Genomic DNA, 27,331 nt, shown 5'->3' with positions numbered 1-27,331 from the left:
ACCCAGGGGTGCTTGACTACTGAGATACATACCCAGCCCTTTTTTTTTATATTTTATTTTGCGATAGGGTCTCAATAAGTTCCTTAGGGCCTCACTAAATTGCTGAGGCTGGCCTTGAACTTGCAATCCATTGTCTCAACTTCCTGAATTGCTGGGATTATAGGCATGGTCCACCATCCCAGCTCAAGTTAGTTTCTTTTTAATTGTAGATGGACACAATACCTTTATTTTATTTATTTACTATTTTATTTATTTATTTTCTATGTGGTGCTAAGGATCAAACCCAGGGCCTCACACATGCTAGGCAAGAGTTCTACCACGGAGCTACAACCTCAGCCCTCAGATTAATTTTTATTATTTTTTTTAATTGGAGATATTTTATAAGCAAGAAATTATAAAACTTTCTGGATGGAAACACAATTTCTAACATCAATATCTTAATCCAAAGCAATTTAATGTCGCTTGTGTAGGTCTAAAAAGATTTTTATGCTCTTTGAGGTGAGAGTTGTGGATGAAGATTTTGGATTACTGCCCTAACCTTCCTTTGCTTACTTTCTTTCTTTTTTTTTTTTTTTTTTATTGGTTGTTCAAAACATTATAAAGCTCTTGACATATCATATTTCATACATTAGATTCAAGTTGGTTATGAACTCCCAATTTTACCCCAAATACAGATTGCAGAATCACATCGGTTACACATCCACATTTTTACATAATGCCCTATTAGTAACTGTTGTATTCTGCTACCTTTCCTATCCTCTACCATCCCCCCTCCCTCCCCTCCCATCTTCTCTCTCTACCCCATCTACTGTAATTCATTTCTCTCCTTGTTTTTTTTCCCATTCCCCTCACAACCTCTTATATGTAATTTTGTATAACAATGAGGGTCTCCCTCCATTACCATGCAATTTCCCTTTTCTCTCCCTTTCCATCCCACCTCATGTATCTGTTTAATGTTAATCTTTTCTTCCTGCTCTTCCTCCCTGCTCTGTTCTTAGTTGCTCTCATTATATCAAAGAAGACATTTGGTATTTGTTTTTTAGGGATTGGCTAGCTTCACTAAGCATAATCTGCTCTAGTGCCATCCATTTCCCTGCAAATTCTATGATTTTGTCATTTTTTAGTGCTGCGTAATACTCCATGGTGTATAAATGCCACATTTTTTTTATCCATTCATCTATTGAAGGGCATCTGGGTTGGTTCCACAGTCTAGCAATTGTGAATTGTGCTACTATGAACATCGATGTAGCAGTATCCCTGTAGTACGCTCTTTTAAGGTCTTCAGGGAAAAGTCCAAGAAGGGCAATAGCTGGGTCAAATGGTGGTTCCATTCCCAGCTTTCCCAGGAATCTCCATACTGCTTTCCAGATTGGCCGCACCAGTTTGCAGTCCCACCAGCAATGTACAAGAGTACCCTTTTCCCCACATCCTCTCCAGCACTTGTTGTTGTTTGACTTCATAATGGCTGCCAATCTTACTGGAGTGAGATGGTATCTTAGGGTGGTTTTGATTTGCATTTCTCTGACTGCTAGAGATGGTGAGCATTTTTTCATGTACTTGTTGATTGATTGTATGTCCTCCTCTGAGAAGTGTCTGTTCAGGTCTTTGGCCCATTTGTTGATTGGGTTATTTGTTTTCTTATTGTTTAATTTTTTGAGTTCTTTGTATACTCTGGATATTAGGGCTCTATCTGAAGTGTGAGGAGTAAAAATTTGTTCCCATGATGTAGGCTCCCTATTTACCTCTTTTATTGTTTCTCTTGCTGAGAGAAAACTTTTCAGTTTAAGTAAGTCCCATTTGTTGATTTTTGTTATCAACTTTTGTGCTATGGGTGTCCTATTAAGGAATTTGGAGCCCGACCCTACAATATGTAGATCGGAGCCAACTTTTTCTTCTATCAGACGCAGAGTCTCTGATTTGATATCTAGCTCCTTGATCCACTTTGAGTTAACTTTTGTGCATGGCGAGAGGAGGGGATTCAGTTTCATTTTGTTGCATATGGATTTCCAGTTTTCCCAGCACCATTTGTTGAAGATGCTATCCTCCCTCCATTGCATGCTTTTAGCTCCTTTATCAAATATAAGATAGTTGTAGCTTTGTGGATTAGTCTCTGTGTCCTCTATTCTGTACCATTGGTCCACCCTCCTGTTTTGGTACCAGTACCATGCTGTTTTTGTTACTATTGCTCTGTAATATAGTTTTAAGTCTGGTATCGCTATACCGCCTGATTCGCACTTCCTGCTTAGAATTGCTTTTGCTATTCTGGGTCTTTTATTTTTCCATATGAATTTCATGATTGCTTTATCCATTTCTACAAGAAATGCCGTTGGGATTTTGATTGGCATTGCATTAAACCTATAGAGAACTTTTGGTAATATCGCCATTTTGATGATGTTAGTTCTGCCTATCCATGAACAGGGTATATTTTTCCATCTTCTAAGATCTTCTTCTACTTCTCTTTTTAGGGTTTTGTAGTTTTCATTGTATAAGTCTTTCACCTCTTTTGTTAGGTTGATTCCCAAGTATTTTATTTTTTTTGAGGATATTGTGAATGGAGTGTTTTTCCTCATTTCCATTTCAGAAGTTTTGTCGCTGATATACAGAAATGCCTTTGATTTATGCGTGTTGATTTTATATCCTGCCACTTTGCTGAATTCATTTATTAGTTCTAGTAGTTTTTTTGTAGACCCTTTTGGGTCTTCTAGGTATAGAATCATGTCATCTGCAAATATAGAAAAAGAAGGAACTCTGCCAAATTCATTCTATGAGGCCAACATCACCCTGATTCTGAAACCAGACAAAGACACCTCAAAGAAAGAAAACTACAGACCAATATCTCTGATGAACCTAGATGCAAAAATCCTCAATAAAATTCTGGCGAATCGGATACAAAGGCACATCAAAAAAATTGTGCACCATGATCAAGTAGGATTCATCCCTGGGATGCAAGGATGGTTCAATATACGGAAATCAATAAATGTTATTCACCACATCAATAGACTTAAAAATAAGAACCATATGATCATCTCAATAGACGCAGAAAAAGCATTCGACAAAGTACAGCATCCCTTTATGTTCAAAACATTAGAAAAACTAGGGATAACAGGAACTTACCTCGACATTGTAAAAGCTATCTATGCTAAGCCTCAGGCTAGCATCATTCTCAATGGAGAAAAATTGAAGGCATTCCCCCTAAAATCTGGAACAAGACAGGGATGCCCTCTATCACCACTTCTATTCAATATAGTTCTCGAAACACTGGCCAGAGCAATTAGACAGACGAAAGAAATTAAAGGCATAAAAATAGGAAAGGAAGAACTTAAATTATCACTATTTTCAGATTAATTTTTATATATAGATTAGAGTAGGGTCCAAGTTCAGGCATATGTTCAGTTTTCTTGGAACTATTTGTGTTGAAGAGATGATTCTTTCCCCATTAAATGGTGTTGGTACCCTGTTGAAGATCTTTTGGCCATGTTTACAACGATTTATTTCCAAGCTTTTTATTTTGTTTCATTGGTCTTATGCTAATACCATAAATACTAGTTTTGGTAACAATGGTTTTATAATATGTTTTGAAATCAGGAAATGTGAGGCCTCTACCTTCATTCTTTTTCACGATTACTTTGGCTGTTGGGGATCTATTACTGAAATTTGGAAAAAATATGCATAATAGTCACTTAATTTGTGACTATTTAAGCCACATCCCTTGACCTTTTATATATTTTATTTAGTGAGGACAACTTTGACTAAACATAACTTGTTATTTTTTGTTGCTTATTTATAGAATTAAAATTATAGCTATCCTTGTAGGTTTAAAGTGGTATCCTATTTTGGTTTTGATTTGCATTTCCCTAATGACTAATATATCAAGCATCTTTTCAGGTATCTATTGGCCATTTATACATTTCACTGTCTAATCTTTAAAATTGGGTGATTTGTCTTTTTCATTTTATTTGTTATATTTATGTTTTGGTGATATGGGGATTGAACCCAGGGCCTCATGCAAACACTACCACTGAGCTACATTTCCCTATTTGTGTTTTTAATCTTGAATCCTAAGAGTATTTTGTATATTGTATATATTCTGGATACAAGTTCCTTATCTAATGTATGATTTTCATATATTTTTCTCCCTCTCTTCTGTTGGCTTTTTTTAAACTTTTTTTTCTTTGTACCAGGGATTGAACCCAGGGTTGCTTAGCCACTAAGCCACATCCCCTGACCTTTTATATATTTTATTTAGTGACAGGGTCTTGCTGAGTTGTTTAGGACTTCACTAAGTTGGTGAGGCTGGCTTTGAACTCACAATCCTCGTGCCTCAGCCTCCTGAGCCGCTGAGATTACAGGTGTGTACCTCCACACCCAGCCTCTTTTTACCTTCTTGATGCTGTCCTTTGATGCACAGAAGTTTTTAATTTTTGGGTGGTGGTGGTGAGTACCAGGGATTGAACTCAGGGGCACTTGGCCACTGAGCCACATCCCCAGCCCTATTTTGTATTTTATTTAGAGACAGGGTCTCACTGAGTTGCTTAGTGCCTTGCCATTGGCTGAGGCTGGCTTTGAACTCTTGATCCTCCTGTCTCAGCCTTCTGAGCCACTGGGATTATAGGTGTGTGCCACTGTGCCCAGCTAAAGGGTTGGTTTTAATTTTGATGAAATCCAATTAATTTATTTTTTCTTTTGTTGCTTGTATTTTAGGCATGTCTAATGAACTATTGCTTCATCAATGGTATAAAGATTTGTCCCCCCCTTTTTTTTTCTAAGCATTTTATATAGTTTTAGCTTTTACATTTGGGTCTTTGATTAATTTTAAGATGATTAGGAAATTTAAAAATTGTGGTTAAATACACATGATATAAATTTACCATCTAGGCCAGATGTGGTAGCATTCCCCTATAGTCCCAGATACTCAGGAGGTTGAAGCAGGAGAATCATCTGAGCCTAGGAGTTTTGGACCAGGCTGAATGAGACATAATAATACTATCTATTTAAAAAATTTTATTTTGCCATCTTAACTATTTTTAGATGTATAGTTCAGTTATATTGATGCACAGTTATATTGTTATGCAGCTGTCACCACCTTTCATGTCCAGAGTTCTTTTATCTTGCAAAACTGAAACTCATTAAGCAATAATTCTCCCTTTTCTGTCAACCCCCAGCCACTACCATTTGATTCTACTTTTTGTTTTTATGAATTTGACTGGATTAGTCAAATCTCATGTAAGTAGAATCTTAGAGCGTTTGTTTTTCTGTGAATGGCTTATTTAACTTCTTATAATGTCCTTTAAATTTAACTATCTTGTAACGTACATAGAATTTCTTTTCTTTTTTTTTTTAAATTAGTAGTTGTAGATGGATAGCATGCCTTTATTTATTTAGTTTTTTATATGGTGCTAAGGATAGAACCCAGTGCCTCACACACACTAGGCAAGTGCTCTGCCACTGAGCTACAGCCCCAGACCAGAATTTCTTTTCTTTAAAGGGCTAATGGACTGAGTGCCATGGTGCACGCTCAGGATACTGAGCCAGGAGGATCGCAAGTTCAAAGCCAACCTTAGCAAAAGCAAGGGCCTAAGCAACTCAGTGAGACCCTGTCTTAAATAAAACACAAAATAAGGCTGGAGATGTGGTTCAGTGGTTAAGTGCCTCTGAGTTCAGTCCCCAGTACTCCCCAAAAAGGTTGAATGGCTGGATGTGGTGGTGTGTGTGTGTGTAATCCCAGCAACTTGGGAGGCTGAGGCAGGAGGGTCTCTAGTTCAAAGCCAGCCTCAGCAACTTAGTGAGACCCTGTCTCAAAATTAAAAGGACTGAGACTGTGGCTTAGTAGTTAAATACCTCTGGGTTCAACTTCTGGTACCAAAAAAAAAAAAAAAAAAAAAAAAAAGTTGAATAATATTTTATTATGTGTATGTACCACATTTTATTTATCCATCATCTGTCAGTAGACATTTAGATTGCTTCCACCATTTGGTTATTGTGACTAATGTATAATGAACATGGGTATGCAAATAACTCTTTGAGAGTCTTTTCATTTGTTTTCATTTTGAGGTAATTCTTTATATTATAAATAAATATAAAATTGTTTTGCAAATTGAGGTAATTTTGAGGTAATTCTTATATGTGATAATGCACATTTTAAAGTATGAGAAGTCTTAAAATTTTTAACAACTCCAGTTTTTCCATTTTTTTTTTCATTTTATTGATTATATGGTTGTGTTTTGAAGTTTGTTGTTGATGATGTTGTTTTTTTTCCAGTGCATTTTCTAGGAATATTACAGTTGGGTTTATGATCCATTTTGAGCCAAATTTTGTATATGGATTAAGGTAAAGGTCTAAGTTCATTTTTATTCATTAAGACATCTAGTTGAAAAGACTTCTTTCCCCACTGAAATGCTTTTGGTGCCTTTGTCAAAAATCATTTGAACGGGGATCTGGGGATGCAGCTTAGTGCTTGCTTAGCATACCTGATGTTCTGGGTTCCATCCCCAGCACTGTGAAAACCAGAAGGCTTTTTTTTTTTTTTTTTTTGGTGGGGTTTTCATGACTTTCCTCACCTTGGTGAAACTACCTTTCCTACTGACTTGAGGGTGTGTGTTACAAAATCCTCTGATAACAACACCATAGACTCCCATTGTTTTTATCCCAGATTCAGTGGTTTCTTGTGAAAAACTATAGAGATAGTAATTTTTGAAAAAAGTTTGAAGACAAGAAGATATTCCATGTCAATATCTAGGGGAACAGTATTCCTGGAAGAGGGAAAGCTTTAAGGACCCCAGGGTATAAATATATCTAGAGTATAAAAGGGATGATAAAGGGATTAGTATGGCTTCAGTGAATTATCTCAGTTCAGGGAAGGGTAGTAGGACAGGGGATCAAAAAGGTAAGGGAAAATGGAGGCAGAGAGGTACATTTGATAAGACCATTAAGGCCATTCTAAGGACTTTGGCTTTTAATTTTAATGAAATGAGCCTTGAGCAGCAGAGTTGCTTATAATCTGTCTTATAATTTTAAAAGCCACCATAGTGAAATAGAAGCCAAAGGTGGCAGAAGACTCAGGATGCCAGTTAGGAGGCTATTATCATTCTGATTCAGTAGTGCAGGTGAGTGATGATTGTGACTTAGGGGTAGTAGCAGTGAAGGTGAGAAGTGATCTAGTTCTGGGTGTGTTTTAAAGGTAGAACACAGCATTTCTTCTGATGAACTGGAGGTGATTGGGAGCAAACGGATTCAGGTCTTTTTTATTTCAAGGAATTTTCCTACATATTGTCTGTGAATCCTCTTCCATTACCTTTATTGAGTCATAATTTTTGAGTTCTTATATTAGATTTGAGTTATCTTATATTGGATCATTTTTTGTGGGTGCTTTAACATTATCTTCTAATTGTTTTAATCTCTTTTTTCTGCTCTTTTTCATTCTATTCATTCTATTTCATCTGTTGCTTAGCATTTCTACCTTTTTATTAGATCTATAATCAGTGGTGTTTTTCAGTTTTTCTTTAACTTTGCAATTTGCTTTCTTTTTGTTCAGTATTTAATGTTTATTTTCTAGTTTATATGAGTTCAGTGATCCTAATTATTCTTTCTATACCCAGAAATTTTTGAGAAGGATCTTTAAAATGTTTAGTAATATGGGGGCTGGAGTTGTGGCTCAGTGGTAGAGTATTTGCCTAGCACATGTGAGGCAATAGGTTCGATCCTCAGCACCATATAAAAGTAAATAAATGGTATAATTATTTTCATCTACACCTAAAAAATTTTAAAAATGTTTAGTAAGCTGAGTGCGGTGGCATATTCCTATAATCCCAGTGGCTTGGGAGGCTGAGGCAGGAGGATCGATAGTTCAAAGCCAGCCTCAGCAAAAGTGAGGAGCTAAAAAACTCAGTGAGACTCTGTCTCTAAATAAAATACAAAATAGGGGGCCTGGGGTTGTAGCTCAGCAGAAGAATGCTCACCTAGCACGTGTAAGGCCCTGGGTTCGATCCCCAGTACCACATAAAAATAAATAAGTAAAATAAAGGTATTATGTCAACTACAACTAAAAAATAAATACTAAAAAATATTAAAATATATACAAAAGAGGGCTGGGGATGTGGCTCAGTGGTTGAGTGCTCCTGAATTCAATCCCTTGATAAAGGGTTGGGGTACCCCCCACCCCCCAAAAAAGTTTAGTAATAAAGAAAAATAGATTTTATATTTTTACAACTTAGAGAAGCTTCCTCCAGTATTGACTAATCATATTTTTTTTTTTTTAAAGAGAGAGAGAGAATTTTTTTTTTTTTTGGCTGAGTTTGGCTCTTTATTAAAGAATAACAAGAGTTTAAAATTTTTTCAACGTGGCCTAACAGTTTAATCGCTTTTTCTCCCCCCACTCATACTTGCCCTTCACATGCACATGTATGCACACACACACAACTGATCTCTGAAACACTACCTGAGTCAATGAGCATGGGCATAACCATTCCAGTTTTAGACACTGAAAAGACATGGGCAATGTCGCGTACTGTAATTCACACGTTCTAAAGGAAAAATTTCAACTCTGAAAACCTATAAGCAATTGCGGCAGTTAGGAAAGACACTAAAGAACTGAGAAAGATGCTGTAATGGTAACCACTTCTATTTCTGAGAAAATAGCTCAGTTACTACTTAAAACCATACCTTTTTAGCAAAGTCAAAGGAAAACAAGGGCTAAGCCTTGATTCTTAGTATAGCCAATAACAAACTCACTGCATATTCTTGAACTTTATGCTTTTGGTAGAAAACTGAATTTTTAAAAATATTTTTTAGTTGTAGATGGACACAATATCTTTATTTACTTATTTTTATGTGATGCTAAGGATTGAACCCAGTGCCTCACACTTGCTAGGCAAGTGCTCCACCACTGAGCCACATACATCCCTAGCCCCGAAAAGACTGAAATCTTTAAAGGAAAAATTTCATGTTGGAATCAACAAAGAATAGAATTGGGCAAACCAGCTAAACCACTTTATTTTAAAACTAGTGAGAAAATAACATGAATTAACAGGAGAGCCCTTGTAAGATAAGAGATCACACCATATGAAAAAATTGGCTTCTGAAGGTCCTTAATGTGGTTCCCACCCTTTGGATCTAAATAGTAAATCATCCCCCCTTTCATGCCTCACAAACAGGAAGATAATCATGGCTATTCTCCAAAAGGTTAGTAACTCAGGTTCATGTAGTCTGAATGAATATATAAGCCAAGGGTTTGGAGTAAGCTACAGCAAAGAACCACTAAGATCTAGTCATCTGAAATTGTGGACTCACTGTAACAGGGACACCAATTTGACAGAATCAGATTTTAAATGATTATTTTGTATGCACAAGATAAAACTCACTTTACTGAGACTACTTGCACATTTTTAGCACTTTTATCATTTGGAGATTTCAATTTTCTACTGTCAGACTAAAAATAATTAGGGTTTCTACACATTGTTATCTAGTTCATAAACTTCAAAATGAGAATCAAACAATGCATTAAGATAATTTTCCAGTTTTAACTAAGTTATTTTTTTTTTTGGCTAATAACCAGTATTTATTGTTTCTAATCCACCAAGCACTATCCTAGGTCTTTTTTTTAACTTTTCATAACCCTATAGACTAGTGTCTCCATTAAAAACCACCACCAGCCACCCCCCCCACACACACACACTTGATTCAAGTAATTCATCTAAGGTTGCAGAGCTACTGGTACAATCAGAATTTAAATGCTTTGTACATTGGTCTTAATCACTGTGTTATAATGCCTCTCAAATCATACACTAGTCCCCAGCACAGGATGTGTAAGAGGTTCTTTTTTTGTCCCTTTCTCAGTTTTTCAGATCTTAAAGATATTGGCTCCTGCCTTCAAAATGTCCTAGCCTCCATTTTAAAGCATATAAATCCTCACCATAACACTATTCTTTAGCACCCAAACCAAGGCAGGCCATGTCTTCCAACATAATTCCTTCAACTTGTCGAAGCTCATACCATTCCAAAAAGCCTCTGCTGCCTCATTGTCATAGGTCATTTTTCTAACTGCATACTCTAGTCTACAGCCCAAACTCATGCTAAATTTCATAATCTCAGTATTTTTATTCTTCACCTTTGGGAATAGCCGCCTGCCTTGGTATAAACTTCATATAAGAGATAAAACCCTATTCCCATGCCTCCATTGACTTTCACATTCAGACTGATTGTACATATATATTTAACAGTTGTACACATAATGCTAAGAGTACTTTTCTTCATATTTTACAGAGGCGTGAAACATACAGACTTTCTATTAATATCCATACCCATAGTATATCCAAATCTAACTCCTAAATAGATGCATTACATTTGTTTAGAATTTAAAGGCTTAATGGCAAAAATCAGGGGAGGAAAGAGTATGTAAGTTTATTTTACATAACTGGCTGAAAAATAAATTTGAGAGATAGTAAATAAAATTTAATATGGTCTCATACGCCCTGAAGGAGGCGGTGCTCGATTTGGAGGGGTAATGGCTATGTCCAAATAATCGCCTATCTGGAACTTCTGCGACTGCAAGGTCATGGAATCGTCAGTCCCTTTTCTGCCAGACATGGTGCTGCCAATCTCCTTAACTCGATAGCCAGGTCTTTTAAGATCCATAAAAACAATCGCAAAATTGAAGTGTGTTCCCTTCTTTCTAGCTTCTGGGTAGACTTCTTTTACTAAACTAGTTAGTTCTTTCAAAGTTGCATCCATCCAAGTATAGATCTGCAGCTTGCTGGAGGGTACGTTTCCGCGGGAGAATTCATCCATTTGGTGGTGGCAGCCGTTATTGGTGGTGAAGACTCGCAACAGCAGCGGGCATGTCTTCTTGAGGTCAATTGGCTTCTCTTGCTCTTTCTTAATTTCCTCCTGGGTTACGCGCGATTCCACCGCCATCTTCCTTCTTCGGCCCCCAAGACGCTCGCCCCGACCTCCGACCCCTGCAGTGAGCATGAGCACCGAGAGAGAATTTTTTAATGTTTTCCGCGGACACAACATCTTTGTTTGTATGTGGTGCTGAGAATCCAACCGGGCCGCACTCATGACAGGCGAGCGCACTACCGCTTGAGCCCATCCCCAGCCCAACTAGTCACATTTTGATTTTCCATATTAAAATCGTTTTGCACTTTCCCCAACTTGCACCACCCAAGTTTCTTGCAGCTATATTTAAGCTGAGAAACCTGAGAAGCTAAATTCTAGGGAAAGAGAAAAGTCCCTTGATTTGGATAGGAAGATCAGGTGGTAAAATCTTAGGGAGTGATAAAAGGTAATATTTTAGTTTGTGAAGTAGTGATGAGGATGAAATATTTGAGGCAGATACAAAAGAAGATAAAGAAAATATGGGCTGGGGCTGTAGCTCAGCGGCAGAACACTTGCCTAGCATGTGTAAAGCACTGGGTTCATTCCTTAGCACCACATTAAAAATAAAACAAATAAAATAAAGGCATTCTGTCTATCTACAACTATTAAAAAAATTTAAAAAAAAATAAAACATGCTTTCTAAACTAATATGATCTGATTCAAAGACTGATTTCTTGAGAAAAATAGTGCTTTTCAACATGTACATTCTTTATAGAGCACTTAAAAAATAGTAGAGAAAAATAAAACCTGTGGACATTGCTTAGAAATTTCACATAGACATTACTCGAATGGTAAATGTGTTTTTGTATTTTTCCCTTTAGAATCTCTCTGGAAAAAGAGCCATGACTATCTGCAATGATACTTCCTGACAAGAAGTTGATACAACTGAAGGAAAGGCGATTAACAGCTAGTGAACAGAATTTCATACAACCAAGATTTTTGTGTTTATCGCTTCTAACTCTAGTCTTCTGTTGCCCACTCTAAAATCAGAGATAATCTCAGAGCCTGGAAAAGGCAAAAAAAAAAAACTTTTCATCTGTAGTTTTTGAAATCAAAGAAACTGCAATGTCTAGGAAACAAAGCCAGAAGGGTAAGATTTCATGTGAGCATAAATTGTTAAAAGAATTATAGTGGGTTAGAGATATAGCCCAGTGGCAGAGAACTTGCCTAGCATGTGTAAGGACCTGGATTTGATCTCCAGTACCACATTAAAAAAAAAAGGAAAGAAAGTAGTTGTGGATCAGTGATCCCCGTTTATATGTATGTATTTAAAAACTATTCTTTTAAAAATGTGTTTCAAATGATTTTGCAAGTATTTGTGGATATTAGGTTATAGTAGTTTTGTGTATTACTAGTCTGAGAATTAATTTGTGTAGCAATTGCTTTTTTATTTATACACACTTAGCAAATTGTAATAAACTTTCAGGAAAGCCAAATGCAACCTGATGGTGCGTATTTGGAGAGTGAACATATGTTAGGGAGATACGGTAGGAGATGACTTCCTGCAAGACGTTCTGTATTCCCAAAGAAAGGAAATGGAATAAGAGTAATTTGCTTCCAGTTTTTGGTTCCTTCTTTATTTTTCCTTCCAGGATTGCTACTCTAGCTTCTCTAGCCTTCTTTTATTTTAAAGTAAAATAAAAGATGCAAAGAGTAAGGAAGTATCAAAAGTAGTTATAATGAAGAGAAGGACAACAAAGGCTCTGTAAAACTTTTTTCAACTTTCCTAGAGAAGCTGCAAAAATTGAAAAGGACAAATTCAGCAATAGTGCTACATCTATTGTACATAACTAGAATGACTGTAGGGCACGGATGTGGCTCACTGGTACAGCACTTGTCTAGCATGTGTGAGACCCTGAGTTCGATTCTCAGCACCACATAAAAATGAATAAATAAAGATATTGTACCCAACTACAACCAAAAATAAATAAAATTTTAAAAAAAGAATGACCACATAGGTATCTTTACCTCCCCCCAATTGATTAATTAACTAACTAATTATTGATACTGAACCCAGGAGTACTATACCACTGAGCTACATCCCCAATCCTTTTTTATTTTTAATTTTGAGACAGTATATCACTAAGTTGCTGAGGCTGGCCTTGAACTTGTGATCTTCCTGCCTCAGCCTCCTGCATTAGAATTTTCAATTTAAAGTTAATGTTCTTTATTGTGGTTTTTTTCTTTTTTTTTTGTATGTTGTTGTTGTTGTGTGTTTTGTTTGTTGTGGTTGTTCTAAGGAATGAACCCAGAGGTGCTTTACCTCTAGGCTATATCCCCAGCACTATTTATTTTGAGACAGGATCTAGCTAAGTTGCTTAGAACCTTGCTAAATGGCCTTGAACTTGCCATCCTCCTGCCTCAACTTGCTGAGTCTCTGGGATTATAGGTATGCACCACTACACCTGGCTCAGTGTTCTTTAATTCCAAACAAAACTTCATAGATTTAGATCTCATGTGTTAAATATGAAGGAAATTCATTTTGACTTGGCAATTTAAAAACCTCCTTATAAGAAAATAATATACTATTCTGGGCACAGTGGTACACTCTTCTCAGCAGCTTGGGAGGCTGAGGCAGGAGGATCGCAAGTTCAAAGCCAGCCTCAGCAACTTACCAAGGCCTTGAGCAACTTAGGGAGACCCTGTTTCAAAACAAACAAACAAACAAACAAATAAATAAAACTGGCTGGGGAAGTGGCTTAGTGGTTAAGCACCACTGTGTTTAATCCCTGGTACCAAGAAAAAAGAAAATAATATAAATAATATATTAGAATCGCTTATGGTTTTAAAAGCCTTAGTTTCATTATATAGTAAATCTTAAAAAAAAAAAAAAAAATCTGAGCTCAAAGAAAGGCTGGACATGGTAGCACACACCTATAATCCCAGTGGCTCTGGAGGCTAAGGTAGGAGAATAGTGAGTTCAAAACTAGCCTCAGCAACTCAGCAAGACCCTGTATCTAAATAAAATAGGTAAAAGGGATAGAGATGTGGCTCAGTGTTTAAGCATCCCTGGTTCAGTCCCTGGTACCAAAAAAAAAAAAAAAAGAATGAGCTCAAAGGAATGGTCAGATTATTAAAGAAGCGTGACTATTCCATGGAATGAAATTTATTTATTTATATAATATCTTTATTATTTACTTATTTTTATGTAGTGCTGAGGATTGAACCCAGGGCCTCACCCATGCAAAGCAAGTGCTCTACCACTCAGCCACAACACCAGTCCTAGAATGAGATTCATAATCTGAAAAAAAAAAAAAAAAAAAAAAAAAAAAAAAAAATATATATATATATATATATATATATATATATATTTGTATGTGGACAGCATACCTTTATTTGTTTATTTTTATGTGGTGCTAACGATTGAACCCAGGGCATCACACATGCCAGGCAAGTGGTTTGCCACTGTGCTATAGCCCCAGCCCTGAAAAAAAATTTTTTTAAAATTCTTTTAAATACTCGACAGCAGAATGCATTACAATTCTTATTACACATATAGAGTACAGTTTTTCATATCTTTGTATATAGAGTATGTTTATGCCAATTCACGCCTTTATACATGTATTTTGTTGGGTTTTTTTTGCATTGCAATTCTTATTACACATATATATCAAAATTTTTCATATCTCTGTTTATATGTAAAGTATGTTGACACCCAATTCGAGACTTCATACATGTACTTTGGCTGAAAAATTTTTTATAATCCAAGTTTGTTTCTTTTTAGTCAACACGATCCAGTTTGGTGTTTTTTTTCTCAGTTTTGCTTGAAATGTTAAACATCTGTTTTCATCCTGCAAATAAGAAATACTATAATAAAAATAAGATTCTGGATTTGAAAATCAAATAACTTCATGTAAAAAGTTTACATTTGTTTTTTCCTTAAAAACTTAACTTTAGTAGATTGCTTTGACCTTTTAAAAACTAGAGTCTTTACTTCATGTCTGTGTTTTGCCAGAGCTTTGAAAAACTATATTGCTTTTTGTGATTAGTATCTGCTATAAAATGAATTTACATTTTAAATTATATAATAGGCATTAGTGCTTAACCAGTTTTGGTTGAACTTAGCCTAGATTTATATTTAGTTAGAAACAACATGAAGTTTATCTGTTGTTAGGACTTTCTCTGAAACAAATCTATACATATAGTTGATTTGCAGAACATGAATTAAAAAAGTACAAGGTACAAAAGTTTATGTCAGGGGCTGGGATTATGGCTCAGCGGTAGAGTGCTCGCCTAGCATGGGCGGGACCCGGGTTCGATCCTCAGCACCACATAAAAATAAAGGCATTGTGTAAAAAAAAAAAAAAAAAAAGTTCATGTCAGTTAAAATTTTCATTGCTTCGTCGTGTTTTATTGGTTCAAATAATTTATAATGATTCTATAATTTAATTATATAGTAGTGTATTAAAAAGGTGCTATGCTAGTTGTTCTCTGGTAGCATCTTATTTACAGCCTCATCTTGTAATTATTTTTGTTTTTACTCAACCACAGACCATGTTTCTTTCTTTCTTTCTTTTTTTTTTAAGAGAGAGAGAGAGAGAATTTTTTAAATATTTATTTTTCAGTTTTCCGCGGTCACAACATTTTTGTTTGTATGTGATGCTGAGGATCGAACCCGGGCAGCACGCATTCCAGGCAAGCGCGCTGCCGTTTGAGCCACATCCCCAGCCCCAGACCATGTTTCTATCTTATCCTTTTGTCAGTAATACTTGTAAATTCTTTATTTCATGAAATATTTAGTGGAGTTACCCTTGAATGGCCTAAGTCAGTTTTAGTTACAACTCTTTATTGCTGCAGGCCTTTCAGCTAACAACCAGATCAGTAGTTCTTGGTGTCTGGTCCTGCACTAATTCTTTCTGTAAAATGGAATAGTGCATATGGAAATGAAAAATGTTTAGAAACTCTTTTAGCTAGGAATGGTGGCACACACCTATAATCTTAGCAACTTGGGAAGCTGAGGCAGGAGGATTGCAAGTTCAAAGCTTGCTTCAGCAAAATTGAAGCACTAAGCAACTCAGTGAGATAATGTTTCTAAATAAAATACAAAAAGGGCTGGGGATGTGGCTCAATGGTTGAGTAGTGCTCCCAAGTTCAATCCCCAGTACCAAAGAGAAAAAAAGCAAAAAAAAAAAGCACTAGGAATGTGGCTCAGTGGTAAAGTACCCTTGGGTTCAGCCCCTAGGACCTCAAAAGGAAAAACAAAAGATTGTAAATTTACCCATATACAGTTTTATTATTTTTAAAAACATTTTTTAGTTGTAGTTGGACACAATACCTTTATTTTTTATTTATTTATTTTTATGTGGTGCTGAGGATTGAACCCAGTGCTTCTCACGTGCTAGGTGAGTGTTCTACCACTGAGCCACAACCCCAGCCCCTACCCTACAGTTGTATTATTTTTAGTAAATATTTGTGGTTGTGTAGCCTTCAAAGCAATTTTTTTTTTTTTTTCAGTGCTAGGGATCAAACCCAGGGCCTACTCTGCCACTGAGCTATATCCCCAGGCCCTACTATAATTCTATTTTCAAACACTTTCTTCATACCTCCTAAGTTTTCTCTTAACCTGTTTGTGACTAATTTCTGTTCCCTATTCCAACTCCAGATAAACATTGATCTTCCTTTTATCTCTTTAGTTTTGTCTTTTCTAAAAATTTTACATACTCAGAATAATACATTATAGTTTTAAATTTTTTTTTTTTAGTTATAGATGGACACAGCACCTCTATCTATCTATCTAACTATCTATCTATCTGTCTATTTTTATGTGATGCTGAGATTGAACCCAGTGCCTCACACATGCTTGGTTTTTTTTTAATATTTATTTTTTAGTTGTAGGTAGACACAGTATCTTTATTTCATTTTTATGTGGTGCTAAGAATCAAACACAGTGCCTCACATGTACTAGGCGAGCATTCTACCACTGAGCCACAACCTCAGCCCCCACAATATAATTTTTATGTCTGGCTTCTTTCATTTAGTGTAATGTTTTCAAGGTTTGTGCTTTCTCCCAGTGGTTTAAATTGAAGGAAGTTTCTGACGTTATCTCAAGACAAGATTAATTTATTTAGTGACTGATTGACTGCAGTACTGGGGATTAAACTCAGGGTCACTCTACTATTGAGCTACTACATTACCAGCCCCCTTTCAGGTTTTGAGAAAAGGTCTTGCTAAATTGCAAGTCTTGCTAAACTTCTGATCTTCCTGTCTGCTGGGATGACACTATGCCCCACTGGGAAAAAATTCTGAAATAAGATATAAAAACTACTAACCATAAAGGAGAGGAAAAGAATTAATGTCAGACCTGGGCATGACGGTTTACGACTGTAATTCCAGCAACAGGAGGATTGCAAGTTTGGGGCCAGCCTAGGCAATTAGCAAGACCCTTACTTTTCAAAATAAAGGACAGGGGAGTTGGGTGTATGGTTTAGGGAGAAGTGGCCTTTGGATTCCAGTACCACAAAAAAAAATATATAAAAATATAAAAAATAATGTCAGTACATTATTACCATTGAAATTAAAAACTGTTCATCAAAAGGCACAATTAAAGAGCTAGAAAGCAAGTTACAGAACGGGAGATGAAACTTGTATTACAGAAAAACTACAAATCAATGAGAAAAAAAGTTCCCCATTTATTTATTTATTTATTTTTTAGAGAGAGAGAGAGAGAGAATCTTTTTTGTAGATGGACACAAAACAATGCCTTTATTTTTATGTGGTGCTGAGAATTGAACCCGGGTCCTGCCCTTGCTAGGGGAGCGCTCTCCCGCTGAGCTACAATCCCAGCCCCTACAGTTCCCCTTTTAAAAACTGGGCAAAAGTAGGTTTTGTCAGGAAACAGTATCCAGATGTCTAATAACATATATAAAGGTGCTCATTCTCATTTAGAAACGACTGAAATCGAAACTATAATGTGATACTATTACTCTAAAAGAGTATTGAATAAAATTTAAAAGATTAACAATACCAAGATTATGTGGAACAACAAACTCTGAAACACTGCTAGTGAGCATCTACACTGGTGTCACTTCTTTGAAAAACTGTTTGACATTGTGCAGTAAATTTGAAGGATACGCACATAATAGTTCTGTTCTTATATTCAACAGAAACTTATTTCTAGGTATACCAGAACACTTTTACAACAATATTCGAAACAACATTGTTTGTTTTAGCCAAAAACTGGAAGCAACCCAACTGTCTATCACTAGCAGAATAGATAAATAATGGCATAATCATGCAATGAAATATTATTCAGCGATGAAGATGAACAAGCCACATTAACCTGTAAGAATCAACAAATACAGTGTTGAGAAAATAAGCCACATACTAAAAATGAAATGAATATAAAATTGTTTTATAAATAAAGGTAAAACAAAATTGTAGCACTTAGAGATATGTTCTTAAGTAGTGTCAAATATAAAGAAAGGAAGTGAAAGTCTGGAAATGGTTACCTTTGGCATATAGGAGGAGGTGATGATTGAGAAGGGGCAAGATTTCAGGGGTGCTAGCAGTGTTTTAGTTCTTGACCTGATTAGTAGATTAGATTTACTTGAATGTTTGTTTAAAGATAAATTGCCAACTGTAATACTTTGTGTATATATACTGTATTTACTTATTTATTTGACAGTACTGAGGATCAAACTCAGGGCCTCATGCATGTTAGGCAAGCACTGTACCACCCAGCCCCCAGCCCCCAACCTTTTAAAAAATTTTATTTTGAGCCAAGTCTGACTGAATTACCCATGCTATCCTTGAATTTGTGATTCTCTTGCTTCAACTTTTTGAGTAACTAGGATTATAGGTGTGCCACTGCATTCAGTTAGACTATATTTTATATTAGTGAACATTTTATTGGGGCAGAATGGGTTTAAACAAGTGTCTCTCCTTTTTAAAAAAAAAATTTTTTTAGTTGTAGGTGACACAATACCTTTATTTTTATTTATTTATTTTTATGTGTTGCCAAAGATCAAACCCAGTGCCTCACATGCGCAAGGTGAGTGTTGTACCACTGAGCCACAACCCCAGCCCCTAAACAAGTGTCTCTTCTTAAATAGTGTCTCTTAACCTTAACAATTAAAGCTGTCATAGTGTGACAACTATTTGGATACAAAAATATTTAAAACTGAGATTATTGATCCATAAATCAGTTTAAGAGATAAAAAGCTCACAGATTTAATTCTCGTTTGCACAAAGGTTAATGATTAAAGAGTGACAGATTTTTTTTCAGTGCTGTTTGTAGTTTTCTGAGAAAGGTTATTTTCTTGGAGCAGAATATATGATTAGGATTGACCTATTCATTTCTGTACTTCAAAGCAAGGGATATAGAGTGGGTAGAGGGAAGGAAATATTCAACATTTTGTAGAATACTAGTTCCTAAAGGCTTTAATATTTTGACTTACTGGATTAGCGTGTGTGTGACCCTGGGTTCTATCTATAGTACTGGAGAATTGAATTTCTTTCCTGGTATGGTTGGTAGAATTCTCAAGAATCTAAAGGACAGTGAGAAGTAGGAAAGAAATATTTATTAAAACTGTGCATTTAATTTTGTTATTGGAGAACTAATTCCAGACTAATGAGAGATGACATTGAAACAGAAGAGATTGGGCACTCAATCAATATCATTGCCTGCTGGCTATGCTCTAGAGGGTATTACTAAGAGAGTTTGTAGAAGGTGGACTGACTTTTTTTTACCCAATCACCAGTCTTGGGGGAATTGACAATATTATCATTGGAGCAAGCAAACCTTTTAAACAATGAGGCCCTCAAGATTTCTTGGAATTAAAAAAATAAAAGCTTATTCTGTGTACCTGTCAGAAACTTGGGAAAACCAAGTGGAAAAAATAAGGATTTAATTGCTTCTCTCTCCTTAATAAAAACCCTGACCTTTTTCCATCAAGTAGTACCTGAAAAAATCAGAACTCATTCTAGAAGTTTGAGACTTCCCCAGAGTAAGTGTTTTGTCTTAAAATGACAGAAACAGTATTATTCAGAATGTGATTGATTAAGCAAAGGAGCAAAGAAAAAATTTAAACAGGAAGGTAAAAAGTTGCCTTTTTTCACTGAATACATACTTAGATTGGTAATTTAAGTGTGGAGATTTTCTGAACATGTGAGCCACAGTTGTCATCTGAAATGGGTAGGAAAATCAGTTGATGAGACAAATCTAATGCTTACAGCCCACTGAGAGGTTGTGTGTGTTTGGTAGTTGGCAGCAAAGATAAAGGTTTTTAAGTTGCTTTGGAAGAATTAAATATATGAAAGTGTTAGCATTTTGGAAGGCTACAATAACACACAGTAGTAATTAGAATAGTACTAGTGGTAATAATAGTAGTTGCTGTTTGAGCAGATTTAGAAGTCTTACAGAATGGCATTTTGACATAGTTGTTCTAAATTTCCCATCTTTCGTGTACTCCACTTTCAAGCCTGCTTCCACATTATTTATATGTTCCCTTTGTCCTAAATATCTTATTCTTACCAAAACCGTAAGAATTATACCTGTGAAATTAAAGTTGGTGACATCTTTAGTTTTGAAGTACTGAATACACTCTAGGCATTAGCCAGTGGTTACTGTGACAGTAACTTTATTTTCCTTGCATTCATATTTATATAGAATAACCCATATTTCCCATTAGAGCCCATGAAGAAATAATTCTTCCGTGTGTGTGTGTGTGTGTGTGTGTGTGTGTGTTTAACTGAGGATTGAACCCAAGGGTATATCCCCAACCTCTTTTATTTTATTTTTAGATAGGATTTTTAAGTTGCTTAGGGCCTCACTAAACTGCTGAGGCTGGCCTTGAACTTGTGATTCTTCTACCTCAGTTTCTTGAAACTTTGGGATTACAGTTATGTGCCACTGCACCCAGCACTTCTTGTAATTTTTATTAAATGACTTACATAGATTTTTCTCCAGGTTGGAATAAGAAAAAGCAATTCCAGATTGGTCACTTTCTTTCATGGTCAAGTATTGGACAATAGGGGCTGGGGATGTGGCTCAAGCAGTAGCGCGCTCGATCCTCAGCACCAGATACCAAGATGTTGTGACTGCCGAAAACTAAAAAAATAAATATTAAAAATATCTATCTCTCTCTCTCTCAAGGAAAAAAAAAAGTATTGGACAACATCTTCAGTTCATTTAATTGTTCATGAGATACCACTTCTGCAAAAGTTGACACAAGGCTCTGCTCTTTAGTTACTTTTTAATTTTTTTTTTTAGTTGTCAGTGGATCTTTTTATTTATTTATATGAGGTACTGAGAATCAAACCCTGTGCTTCACACGTGCTAGGCAACCGCTCTACCACTGAGCTATGACCCCAGCCCTACTTTTTAATTTTTAAAAGGAAGTTGATAACAGAAAATATGATCAGTGATAATCACACTTGTCACGTTGCTTGAACGTCTAGGCTTCTTCATCTCTGGGTTTTACCTGCATTTAATTGCATCTTACCTTTTCTGGCCTTTATTTGGTTATGGTTAAATATGAATAATATTGTTACCCAACTTGCTTTGTGTCTATAAGTAAAATCAATGAGTTACTGCGAGAATCTGAAATCTTTAGAAGAAAGATGATATGCCAAGGTACTGTTGAAATAACGGCAAATTGAATCAATTTATGTGATGAATAACAACACTAGTGTACAACACAAAACTTGGACTTCCTTCTTGAATCTGCATTATGACTTACCGTGTGACTTTGGACAAGAATAGTACCACAACTGATTTTCTCATCAACAGAAAATTAAAGGAGAGTATTCTCAGAGGGATTATAATCCCACCTTTTTCCTCACTTCAGAGGGAATGGTTTGCCATTATCTATATTAGTGAAAAAAAGATAAGCGATCTATGGGACTGGGGCTGTAGCTCAGTGGCAGAGTGCTTGCCTCACACGTGTGAGGCACTGAGTTCGATCCTCAGCACCATATAAAAGTAAATAAAGGCATGCTGTCCATCTACAACTACCCCTCTCCCAAAAAAAAAGATAAGCAATCTAACATATAGGCATTTAGTTGTCAAATCAAAGGTACAAATTTACTAGCCTTATGAGAATCTTAAGACTCCATGCCTGGGTTGAATCCCCTCAATACTTATGTCTGCTGTAAGCAGGCCTTTCCATGAAATTTGCTAATGAATAATCATACTGAATTTACTTATGTACTTTGGAGAGTCTTATAGTGTGTTCATAATATTAGCTCTGCTAAACTTTTCAAGGTAGGACCCAAGATGGTCAACAAGGTGGTCAAGCTTTTAATCTCCTCTCTAAATAGTGTTATTGTGGGAATCAATCATATATATTTAGTACTATACAATTTGATAAACTAATACATAATTGCTATCATATTGAGATGGTTAATATATTTTTTTTAACTGCTCTCTTGCACTAGACTGCTCCTAATGAGCAGGAACCATAGATGTTTTGTCCACTATTGTATCCTCAGTGCCTAGCACTGTATATGAGTATATGAATTTCTCTTCTTTCAGTTCTTTAGTCTGTACCTAAAAGTGGAATTGCCAGATCATACAGCAGTTTTTGTTTAATCATTTAAGGAACCACCATATGGATTTCTATTTGTTTTGTTTTGTTTTGTGGTGCTGGGGATTGAACCCCAGGCCTTGCCCTTGCGCATGCTAGGCAGGTACAATACTGCAGAGCCACATCCCCACGCTTGCCATATGGCTTTCTATAGAGGCTAAGCTATTTTGCATTCCTATCAGCAACATACCAAGGTTCCAGTTTTTTCCCATATACTTGCCAATAATTGTTTAGTTTTGTTATTGATGAACAGACATCTTAGATATGAATATAATCATAACTTTGGACCAAATTAATTATAAAAATTCAATATTATCCTTAGATTAAATTATAAGTTATCATAATTAGACTGTTTCAGAGCTTGTCAAGATAGCTATTCAAGAGCAGGGGTTGTGGCTCAGTGGTAGCGCACTTGCTTAGCATGCGTAAGGCACTGGGTTCGATTCTCAACACCACATACAAATAAATAAAATAAAGGTCCATCAACAACTAGAAAAAATTTTTTAAAAAGATACCTATTCAAAGTTGGTTTAGCTGGGCTGGGTATGTAGCTCAGTGGTAGAGTGTTTGCATGTGAAAGTCTTGGATTTGAAGGCAGCACTGCAAGCAAGATAAAAATAAACCCAAAGTTTATTTAATATATGAGATAATCAGGCTCATATATTTCTGTGTCATACTGACTGTCTTGAAACAACCTTTATCTGATTTTTTTTCTTTTTTCTTTTTTTGGTAGTGGGGATTGAACCCAGTGGTATTTTACCACTGAGCTACATCTACAGCCCTGTTTATTCATTTTATTTAAAGACAGGGTTTCGTTTATTGCTTAGGGTCTCACCAAGTTGCTGAGGCTGGTTTCGAATTTGCGATTCTTATGCCTCAGCCTCCTGAGTCTCTGAGATTATAGGCATTCACTTAGATGAGGCATTATGAGATTATTTGCATTCACTTAGGTGAGGCACTATGTCTCACCCTTTACCTGATTTTTGAAGCCAGCAAAACAGTAATATATACAGTATTCACAAATATGTCAGTTGTACTGCACTAGCATCTTTGTAAGTTGTCACTTTATTAGACTCTCCAGATTATTTTAATTTGAATTCATTTCCTGCTAGGACCCTGCTGAAATAGCTGCTTTATGTATTTTTAATTATCCTAATTAGTATTCCCAATAAACTCTAGTATTAGTCTAATCTGTTTTGGATAATAACTTAGTGCAGAACTACCTTTTTTTTCCCCTTGGACTTTGTGTTATCTAGGGTACTGTTAAAGAAACAAAAAGTATTACATAATATTTAAGAGGCTAGTAAAAATAATAGTTTATTTAAACACAGACTCCTTTGCTTTAAGTTTCCCTTCCTTTCTCTAAAAGAGATTAGTGATTTGATTCTCTAATAAATAGATTATTAATGATCTTTGTTTAATCTCACACTGCTCATTGATCCATCTTTAGGGGAGGGACGCGTACATTTTAACATTCAAGTTATAGTCATTTGCCCTATCTACAGTGATTCTAAAAATGTTTGAAATCTTACTTTGGCTATACAAGATCTTTCTATACTGTATCAATTCAATTGATAAAGATTAGTGGCAGTTAATTATTGTGTAGTCATAAGCCTAGAAGACTCAGGCTTAAATACTGAGTTTGTATTAAATATAACCAATTTTTTTTCATTTGAGTGACAATCTCAAAATTGCCAGTATTAACAGAGGTTAGAGCTGAATTAGTTGAAGGCTCAGTGGTAATTGGCTAGCGTAGTTTCTCTTGAAGTGAATAAGCTCAATTCATGTCCTTTATTCTACTTCTGGTTTAATAATGTTGTTAATCACAAAACTCCTAAAGCCCAAGAAGTAAGATCAAGAATCAATAAATTGGATGGTATCAAACTAAAAAGCTTCTTCACAGCAAAGAAATCAATTAAGAACTTAAATAGAGAGCTACAGAAGGAGAAAATCTTTGCCATATGCACCTCAGTTAGAGCATTAATCTCTAGGTTATGTAAAGAACTCAAAAATCTTTTTTTTTTTTTTTTAAGAGAGAGAGAATTTTAGTATTTATTTTTTAGTTTTCGGCGGACACAACATCTTTCTTTGAATGTGGTGCTGAGGATCGAACCCGGGCCGCACACATGCCAGGCGAGCGCGCTACCGCTTGAGCCACATCCCCAGCCCTCAAAAATCTTAACACCAAAAAAAAAAAAAAAATGTCACAGAAGAAGAAATACGATTAGTCAACAAACATGAAAAAGTGTTCAACATCTCTGGCAATAAGAGAAATGCAGGGGCTGGGTTTGTGGCTCAGTGGTGGAACATGCTTGCCTAGCATGTGTGAGGCACCACATAAAAATAAACAAATAAATAAAGGTATTGTGTCCATCTACAACTAAAAAATATTTTTTTAAAAAAAGAAATACAAATTAAAGCAACACTGAGATTTCATCTCACTCCAGTCAGAATAGCAATTATCAAGACTACAAGTAACAGTAAATGTTGGTAAGGATGTGGGGAAACCGGTACATCCATATGTTGCTAGATACTGCAAATTGATGCAAACACTCTGGAAAGCAGTATGGAGATTCTTCATGAAACTTGGAATGGAACCACCATTTGACCCTGTTATCCCATTCCTTGGTATATACCCAGAGGACTTAAAATCAGCATACTATAGTGATGCAGTCACATTAATGTTTATAGCAGCTCAATTCACAACAGCTAAGTTATGGAACCAATTAGGTGAATGGTAAAGAAAACGTGGCATATATACACAATGGAATATTACTCAGCCAAAAGGAAGAATGAAATTATGGCATTTGCCAGTAAATGGATGGAATTGAAGATTATGTTAAGTGAAATAAGCCAATCCCCCAAAAAACAAAGGTTCAACATTCTCCCTGATATGCTGATACTATCACACAATAAGGGTTGGAGGGAAGAATAGTAGAAGTTCATTGGTTTAGACAAAAGGGATTGAAGGGAAGGGAGTGGGAAGAGAAATAAGAAAGACAGTAGAATGAATGAGATATAACTTTCCTATGTTCATAATATGAATATATGACCAGTGAAATGCCACATCATGTTACAAGCACAAGAATGGGACCCCAGTTAGAATAAGTTACACTCCATATATGTATACACTCTAGTGTCAAAATACACTCTACTGTCATGTATATCTAAAAATAACAAAAAAATTAGGTCAAATAAAAGATTATTGTTAATCTAACTTATAAATTATTGATCTTCATAGCAACTAGGAATTATTTGGAAACAGGATAAAGATTAAACTATATATAAAAAAGCCTTAATTAATACATCTATAATAATAGCAAAAGAATTTGGACAGTGTACTAGCTTATTTCTGTGTTTTTCATACTCCTTTTATCAGAACTTCTATTTGTTTTGTTGAAATTTTAACTCCCAAGCTACTTCAAGAACTGTTCAGGGATCAGTATTATTATTTTTAAATATATATATTTTTTAGTTGTTGATGGACTTTATTGTCTTTATTTTTATGTGGGCTGAGGATCGAACCAGTGCCTCACACATGCTAGGCGAGCATGCTACCACTGAGCCACCAGGGATCAGTATTATTGATATCATCTGTAAATAAAATTCTCAGGCCACAGGCCAGATTGTTGAATTACAGACTACATTTTAGCATAAGATCCCTAGATGATAAGTATGCATGTTAGAATTTGAAAAGCACTCTAACCATTTTCTGGGATTGCATCTTGTTGGATTGCAAAAAAAATTGTTAGCCTGTACATTGGTGCATACCTATAATCCAGCTACTCTGGAGGCTCAGGCAGGACCACAAATTTGAGGCTAGTGTGAGTGATTTAGCAAGATCCCATCTCAAAGTAAAAAAGATCTGGGTTGTAGCTAAGTGGTAGAGCACTAACTTAGTATGTGTGAGCCCCTGGGTTTGATCCCCAGTACTAGGGTTGGGAGGCACCAGAAATCAAAATTATAGAGTGTTAAAACAGGTCATTTACTGATCATATAGTCACAGGTGAAAACTGATTACATTTGCAGATATCCTTTTTTATAAATACTGAGAAGTTAAAATCTATATTTAAAAAAAAATTAATCACCATGTGTTCCCCTAATGTAAACACACCGAGATTTTTTTGTGTTTTGTTTTATTTACATTGCTTCTTGGGTAGTTTTATTTTATTCAGTGTAAACTTGGATACATTTCTGGTAATATAAAACTGGGTGCATTGTTTTATCAAGAATGTATCCCATGGAGTTCACTAGACCAAGAATAGAAAGTGCATGACGAAGTCTAGAAGATGGAAATTACTCTCATGTGTATTAATGTTATAGAAGCTTCCATCCCACTCACATTTTCAGATTCTTTAGTATTAAATGTTACCATGGGAGCTATTTATTTGCATCATTTTTAGAGAGCTTTTTGAATTAAGGGAGAATAAATAAAGATACCAGGGATTACAGGAAAGTCTAATACAGCTGATGGATTTGTTGGTTTCCACAATATGTACATTTTCTATTAAAATCAAATTTTATAAGTTTAACTCAAAATGTTAGTTATGAGTTATCTATATAATAGGATTTGCCAAATAGCAACTAAGTTGTTATTAATTGTTTTACAGGCAAAAAACAGCCAGTCTTGGCTCTTATATCTTAGAGATGAAATATATGTTTCCAGGGAGGTGGTACTGGGGATTGAACCTAGTCTAGTGGTGCTCCACTACTGAACTACATTGCCAAACCTTTTTGAAAATTTTATTTTGAGACAGGGTCACACTAAGTTGCCCAGGCTGGCCCTGAATTCGAAATCCTCTTGCCTCAGCCGCCCAAGTTGCTGTAATAGGCATGGCCTATAATAATATATAATTATATATAATTCAGGTACTTACCTGAAATACAGTATATTTTAATCATGTGTAATATGTTTGTCCCTTCTTCTTCTTTCA

The 27,331-nt window shown here is 35.6% G+C and overlaps 2 protein-coding genes across 4 annotated transcripts in view; one reads left to right on the top strand and one right to left on the bottom strand.

The window, feature by feature from the left end:
- The window catches only part of Spats2 (spermatogenesis associated serine rich 2), a 109,355-nt gene that overhangs the window by 47,142 nt on the left and 34,882 nt on the right, over positions 1–27,331 (top strand). For both annotated transcript variants that reach the window (XM_027949889.2, XM_071609892.1), the window contains one exon: positions 11,694–11,962. In XM_027949889.2, coding sequence (XP_027805690.1) covers positions 11,938–11,962 — 25 coding nt within the window. In that variant the 5' untranslated portion in view covers positions 11,694–11,937. The remainder of the gene's footprint in view (positions 1–11,693; positions 11,963–27,331) is intronic.
- LOC114103971 (histone deacetylase complex subunit SAP18-like) lies at positions 10,343–27,318 on the bottom strand. Of its 2 annotated transcripts, XM_071609893.1 has the most exons (2): positions 27,275–27,318; positions 10,343–10,952 (listed from the first exon to the last, which is right to left on the bottom strand). In XM_071609893.1, the coding sequence occupies exons 1-2, from the start codon at positions 27,297–27,299 to the stop codon at positions 10,447–10,449; spliced, it is 531 nt and encodes a 176-aa protein (XP_071465994.1). In that variant the 5' UTR covers positions 27,300–27,318; the 3' UTR covers positions 10,343–10,446. The 2 variants fall into 2 exon arrangements, with proteins under 2 accessions (XP_071465994.1, XP_034492752.1); XM_034636861.1 differs by lacking the exon at positions 27,275–27,318 and having other exon boundaries at positions 10,343–10,965.

The sequence above is a fragment of the Marmota flaviventris genome, chromosome 3, assembly GCF_047511675.1.
Source record: "Marmota flaviventris isolate mMarFla1 chromosome 3, mMarFla1.hap1, whole genome shotgun sequence".
NCBI lineage: Eukaryota > Metazoa > Chordata > Mammalia > Rodentia > Sciuridae > Marmota > Marmota flaviventris.
The sequence above is the reverse complement of the archived record's forward strand: the minus strand, read 5'-3'. Positions and strand labels throughout refer to the sequence as shown.

What these genes read in the sequence shown, in the direction of transcription:
- LOC114103971 (XM_071609893.1), bottom strand. Translation starts at nt 27,299, where the DNA reads ATGATTAAAATATACTGTATTTCAG. An exon ending in TAAAATATACTGTATTTCAG is followed by an intron (nt 10,953 to 27,274) that starts GTAAGTACCTGA and finishes TGCTCACTGCAG; the next exon opens with GGGTCGGAGGTCGGGGCGAG.